This window comes from Trachymyrmex cornetzi, unplaced genomic scaffold (genome assembly GCF_001594075.2).
Source record: "Trachymyrmex cornetzi isolate Tcor2-1 unplaced genomic scaffold, Tcor1.1 scaffold359, whole genome shotgun sequence".
In the NCBI taxonomy this organism is placed as follows: Eukaryota; Metazoa; Arthropoda; class Insecta; order Hymenoptera; family Formicidae; genus Trachymyrmex; species Trachymyrmex cornetzi.
The window spans coordinates 638,822-645,951 of NW_017298310.1; the positions used below are offsets into that span (position 1 = coordinate 638,822).

The 7,130-nt window shown below is 30.5% G+C and overlaps 1 protein-coding gene across 1 annotated transcript; it reads left to right on the top strand.

Annotated features, from left to right (window-relative positions):
- The first annotated feature begins 865 nt into the window (after positions 1 to 865).
- On the top strand, positions 866 to 6,143 carry LOC108763446 (peptidyl-alpha-hydroxyglycine alpha-amidating lyase 1). Its single transcript, XM_018511085.1, has 6 exons — positions 866 to 1,340; positions 1,795 to 1,987; positions 2,060 to 2,662; positions 2,744 to 3,160; positions 3,260 to 3,454; positions 5,490 to 6,143. Exons 1-6 carry the CDS (start codon positions 1,242 to 1,244, stop codon positions 5,702 to 5,704), a joined length of 1,722 nt encoding a protein of 573 aa, XP_018366587.1. The 5' UTR covers positions 866 to 1,241; the 3' UTR covers positions 5,705 to 6,143.
- The last annotated feature ends 987 nt before the right edge of the window (positions 6,144 to 7,130 follow it).

Sequence of the window (7,130 nt, forward strand, 5' to 3'; positions counted from 1 at the left end):
CATTTACTCGTAAACAACAATCATCTGGAAAAGAATATAAGGAGCGCAGCCTATCGCCTCAATCGCCTGTGAAGTGAGCCACAAAATTGGACTTTAAAGTGATGGAACACGAAATGTTGTACTTCATAGTGCAATCTGTTTAAAAAGTGGTTCAAGGACGACCACCGGATCTGAAACTTTCGAACAAATTTTGTGGAATGTATATGGAACATTCTCGGAATATGTAATAATATCTAACTGAAACTTTTAACGATACTTGAACGTTATTTTGCATTCTCTGTATAAATATATTTCGGAACATTTTAGAATACTTTTGTAATATATTTTTTTTTAAGGTGGGTGATTTTTAGGATTCCTTTTCAAATATTTTAAAGATATTTAGCATTAGCTAGGATCATTGCATCAAATAATTTAGTATCTATTAAAAAGATAATATAAGAACAAAAAATATTATTTTATTTGAAAGAATAACTATAAATTTCGTGAATAATTGAATACAAATAATAAAAACGTAGATAAATAATAAAATTCTTTTTTAATATTGTTGTTTTTTGAACTAAAGAGTTTATATTTAACTCTTTGATTTAATAAAAGAATTAAAAGTTCAATTAAAAAGACTTTATTTAATAATTATGACTAAAGATTTAATAATTATGACTTAATAAATTTCTGTAAAGGAATTAACATACAGGAACAGAAAAAGAGCGTAATCAATAAGAAATATAATATTATCTGAAGTGTGGGGAAAGCGATACACGTAGCGCCCTTACACGCGAGCGTTGTGAAACCGCTTTAGTCAGTGCTATCGATCGAAGTTAAGAATACAGACAAGGGACATCGGTAAAACATACTCCAAAATATTATGGCGTCATGTCTAACGCCACTTGTTGGAAATGTGTGTTCTCCTGACACGCCGACGTATGTGCTTAATACTGTTTCGCAATAATATATGCGATAACCAAATGTTCTAGATGACATTACAGTCATCATATTACAGTTATTTTGAGTGATGCTATTCACAAAAGAAATTACTAGTTTGTCATACGTGGCTCTGAAGTGTGTTATAGACAAAGGTAGACGTGACTTTTGTAAAATTCTCTCAAGTTGCTAAAATATTTCCGCGATCTCATAAAATCACAAAGATCTTCGATATTATCCAATACGATAGACACCGCTAGTGTCTCAGTTATTGATGAAGTAGATTGAAAATACACGGAAACACCTAATGACGATTTTGCGAAATGACGACTCTTCGATATGATACTGTCTACTCCGTTTTGATTTTGCTCCATATTCTAGTACATACTAAGGCAGCACTGAGAGATATTCTAAATGTTCAGGTAATTACATGTAGATATTTTGTAGGATAAAAAGAAAAAGTTAATCTTAATATTTAAATCGTTAATTTATATAGTTTTTATCAATACTGTATGGTATTATATATATTTCCAGCAAACACTATTAACAGTAATATAATTGTTAATTAATTTTCTACTTAATATATAAATGTAATGTAACACATGTTATACATAATTATTACTATTTTATTTTATTTTAATTTTACGTAATATTTATTGTTAGTTATAGTGTTGAGGTATATGTTGAGTGGAAAATTATATAATTATAACTAACAGTTATGTTACTGTTAATTGGATTGCTGAGTTGTTTTATCGCATGTTATACAAATTATTTAATAAATTATGTATAAACGTATAAGATAAGGAATTGTTATATGAATTATTCAATAAATTATGTGTAAACATATAACAAAAGAAGAGTTCTTTTGTATTATAGCATTTACCTGATACCAAGTTTGGTCCGAATGAATATTCTGATGATGATAGAGAATATTCCGATGTTGATGATAGAGATAGAGGATCTTTAGCACGACCGAATAATCAACAAAACACAAAAGACCATTTATATTCAAAAGCTGATAGCTATCTTGACAAAGAAGAGCAAGCAATTACAGATATCTTGGATAAAAGTAAGCATTGACTATTTGTGTATGATTATAGAAGTGATTAATATTTTCTTATGTTTGTTATATTCTTTTCAGATATAGTATGGGATGCACACTGGGGGGCACAACTGAAACTTACTCAAGCATCAGCAGTTTCTGTAGATCCAAATGGCAATGTTGCAATATTTCATAGAGGTGCTCGTGTTTGGGGGTCTGATAGTTTCAATAATGAAAACAAATTTGATCCAAATAATGGGCCGATAGCGCAAAACACAATAATCCTTCTGGATAAAAATGGTAGGATGATATCGGAATGGGGAAAAAACATGTTTTATCTTCCACATGGTTTGACTATCGATCAGTCTGGGAATTATTGGGTAACTGATGTAGCAATGCATCAGGTATTCAAGTTTGATGCTCAAGATGTAAAGAGACACATGGAAGAACTAAAAAGTGCACATGTTAACCCAGAGACAAGTGTGCCTAACAATCATGCCAGCATGTTAAAGCCATCTATAATTTTGGGAGAGGCTTTTGTCCCTGGTAATACCGGGAGCACATTTTGTAAACCAACTGACGTTGCTGTACATACCAATGGTGACTTTTTCGTCAGTGATGGATATTGCAATTCTAGGATAATTAAATATAACAAAAAAGGTGAATTAATTTTACAGTGGGGACGACTTTGGAACAGTAGAGGTAATGATAAAAATAACATTGATATTAATAACAATAAACAGTATTTAAATAAATGCTAAACTAAGCCTTACTTTATTTTAGAGTTTGTCTATTCACAGTCGCCTCCGCCGTATGCGTTTCTTGTCGCACATGCTTTAGCACTCGCGAGTGAATTAAATTATCTTTATCTCGCTGACAGAGAAAATGGCAGGATATTGTGCTTCTTTGCCAACAACGGTACATTCCATAAGGAATATAGACATCCTGCTATTGGTACAAAAATTTACAGCGTTGCCTACGCTCGAGAAAAATTATATCTAGTTAATGGACCTGATCCATTTATAAGTAATCCAGCACCAGTAAGAGGCTTTGTACTTGATATTTATTCCGGAAAGATATTATCAATGTTTGAACCCAAGAAAAATATGGATAATCCACATAATCTGCATGTGACAGAAGATGGTTCTGAGATATACGTAGTTGAATTAAACAATAAGAAAGTTTATAGATTTTTACAAGGTACAACGTTTTATTAAATGTTACTTTCTATAATAACAAAGATTTATAATTCCATGATGTTGCATTTTATGTAAATGTATCTATCTTTTTCATGTTTAGGAGTAAACAGTTCTAATAATTCGCAGTCAGCTAAACGGCATCAACATCAGATCTTAATACATCCTGATACTGAAGATGCCGATACTGAAAAGACCAATATGACAAAATTGATCCTAGGCCTTGGCTCAGCAGCAGTTTCCTTTATTACAATTTGCATTGCGATTGCTGCCATTGTAGCGAGATGTCAAAAACGAGGTAGAAAAATAAGACATGATGGACCAGTTGTTGAATTCTCTAAATTAATAGAATAGAAATAATTGTTCCTTTCATTATGGTTGTTTTTCGTGAAGAATCTTGTTGTGCACTCTTGTGTATTAATTTATTTTCTATATTTATTAAGCACTAGTTTATATATACACACACATACACACACACGCACACATACAGATTGTTCATAATACATATTTAGGAATGATAATTACTGCATAATCCCAAGTAGTAAACTGACATTATTTGTCGTTAGTTTGACATCAAAATAACATTAAAAACATCATTTTGACGTCAAAATAATGATAAATAATATCAGCTTGCTATCTAGGATAATAACATTTTGAAACGACATACTTATTATATTTATCGTTAATTCATTGCTATTATATGTAATAATTATCATTCCTAAACTTCAAACTATTATGAATAAATCTATATATAGCAGGAATACTTAATATTGTTCCTGTTATAATGTATTTGAATTACTTTACTTCTCTAACATAAACTATTTAAGTTTTTTAAGCTCCAATTTTTATGTTTCTTAATGTAAAGCCTAAATTAAGAAGTATCATGCAGTTTATGTATGTGCCTGCAATGATTAAATTGTAAATATTAAGGATATATATTGTTTTTTTTTAATTGAGCTTTTACACGTTATTATATTTAATTTCATTTTTATACATTATTTATTTAATGTATTGTACTGCTTTTTACATTTTTTTTCTGTACATCGCTATTTATGTATATAGATTAAAATGTATGTGTTATCTTAATCTTATATAATTCTTTAATGTATTGTAACCTTTCTTCTTATGTTTCTCTTTACATTGTTACTGATGTACAAGCCATAGATAAGAATATTTCTACAAGCCATAGATAAAAATGTATTACCTAATTTAACTTATTTTTCCTTTTATCTGCACTTATACTTTGCTCGTAAAGCTTTGTGTTATTAATTGTTTAAATGTCAAACACGATATTAACTCTTTAGAGCCGAGATAACTTATAAATTACTCAAAACATGAAATAACCAAAAATTCTGAAAAGTTTAAATTGTAATTGTATTTTCTTCAAATATTCATTTTCATTTTAATTATTTCATCTTTTTCTTAATATATTGCCCGAATGGCTATTTTAAATCATTGTGACTGTAACATTATTCATTATTAAATTAAGTATTTCTTTTTCAATGAACCGATTTAAAAAGCAAAAGGAAATTAAGATTGTAAATATAGTTTATAAGTTATTCTCGCTCCGATTAATGTTAAAAATAGTAGATTTAAAACAAGGTAATTTTAACCCTTACCCTATTAAGGCCCGTTTTCATAATATATGGTTACCTAAATATTAAAGGTTACCAACAGATTCACCAATGAAATTCATTCATGAATCTTGGTTACCTAAAGGGGGTCACTAGTTACCGAGCGATTCCTGTTCGTTCAAGTTTTTTTGCGTCTTTCAGTAATTATAAATTATATATATACTACATTTTATTATTTTCCAAAATAAAGTGCCAATATTTATTCTAGAAAGTTGAAAGTATGTTGGTGAACTTTTAGAGATTTTTTTAATCATTCTGAATAGGTGAAAAAAATGGACGGATTCTAGTGCCCCCGTTAGTATTGATGAGGCACCAAATTGTACCTAGTAGGGTAAGGGTTAATTATCGAATTAATTTTATATTATGCTCTTTTTTATTATAGTATCTGTTACTCGTGCAAATATGCGAATCATACAATTTGTGTTTGCCTGCAATGATTAAATTGTAAATATAAGGATATATATTATTTTTTTTAATAGAGCTTTTACACACTATTATATTTAATTTCATTTCTACACATTATTTAATGTATTGCACTGCTCTTTATATTAGCGAACCTTACTAATGTTCACTCAATCAAATTTTCGGATTATTGCTGCCATTATTAGCAAGCCTTAAAATTATTATCATTCGTAGCCAAATTAATTAAACACCCTCATATCTAATTAATCGAATGTATTTTACATTTAAATCACATAGGATATCTACGATATCTCACGACACGCAAGAGGATGAGTTGGGAGGCCGAGAGGCGAGAAAATTTTAAGTTGACGAGTCTGCTGGAGAATCGCCGCGGTAGAAGCTTCAAGTTCCTGGAGAAACGGCCGAACCCACGCGATTTCAGCAAATTAAGCACAGAGCCGGAAACTTCAGAAGACGAGCGTCCCGAGAACAGTCTTGCGAGGGTGATTTAAGGACGGATTACCCCGAGTAACGTCATGACGTCGCGCAAATAGTATTACGAAAACGAAACAAGGGAAATCACGCTAGATCGCCCACTGATGATCGCACAACGCGATCTCGCAGATATGAACTGCACCCGGCTGCGCGTCCGTTCGTTTAGTTCTTCTTGAATATTCGCGCTGTCGAGTGCCGCCCGAGCCGACCCGAACTCGACCGATGGTACGCGTGCGCGAGATGACGTCACCTTGCCGACTACCGAATATATAGCTGTTTGACATTACCATTTATCTTTTCAATATATTCTACTGTAAGGGGGGCTTAGTAAAAAAAAATAAAGTGCCATACTTGCCATTTTACATAAAATGAAACCAGATATGTATATCACTATACGTTTTCAATATAACTAATATAAGTCTTTCAATTGTGGCCATCATATGAAACATCACACATTAACACTAAAGATTCCAATAGTCATTATTAATCATTTTTATTTTATAGATTGATATTATATTTTTTTTATAAGAGACAAGATTCTGAAATGTTGCGATTTTTTATTCTTTACTAATATAGCATATTTTATCCCAGAAATATTTCTGCGAACGTTCTAAGAATGTTAGAACATTCTCAGAATGTTTTTTAGAACGTCCCTTGGACATTTGTGCTTATATATATTATATTAATGAAATAAGTACATTTAGTTTTCTTATCATTTTTTATTTTTATAGTAATTTATTCGCTTGACCTTTATAGTGAATTAACAACCTTGATATTTCTAGTGTAATAATTATATTTATTAAGTATTTATTTATTAAGATTGATTATAATATTTATATCCCTAATAACACATTTATCCAGGATACATCCTGAGGATGTCCTTAGGATGTTCAAAGGACATGCGGACATTTTTTGGACATCCTCAGGACGTCTCCTGGAGGTCTGTGTTGTTAGGGATAATATTTATTAAGTTAAATGTTTTATTCCTTATATTAGGAAATTGAGAATTTATTTTAAGTAATATTACTCGATTAAGGAAAACTTTGATAAAAAATTTTATCGAGTAATTTCACATTTGTTGATTGTTCATGTAAGAAATTTAATAATTGATGAAAAACATTACGTAACACCAAATTATACATAATTGAAATCCATATAAAACTGTGCAAAATATCTGGAGAACTACTTATAGTTCCTCAGGTAACGAATAAAATGGTAATGTTAATGGGACTGGAATTATTTTGCAAGTAAGCTATAATCACATTTTCTCGACCACTGATTTAAACTAACTTTCTGTTTCCGAGTGAGTTGTCACAATCTAGTCAGAGAAACTACTCGTTACCAGAAATAACTGCATACAATTTTTAGGATTTGTTAGGAACAAAAGAAACTAGACTTGTCTTTGCTAGCGCTTAATATATGTGTGTATGTATATTCATTTGC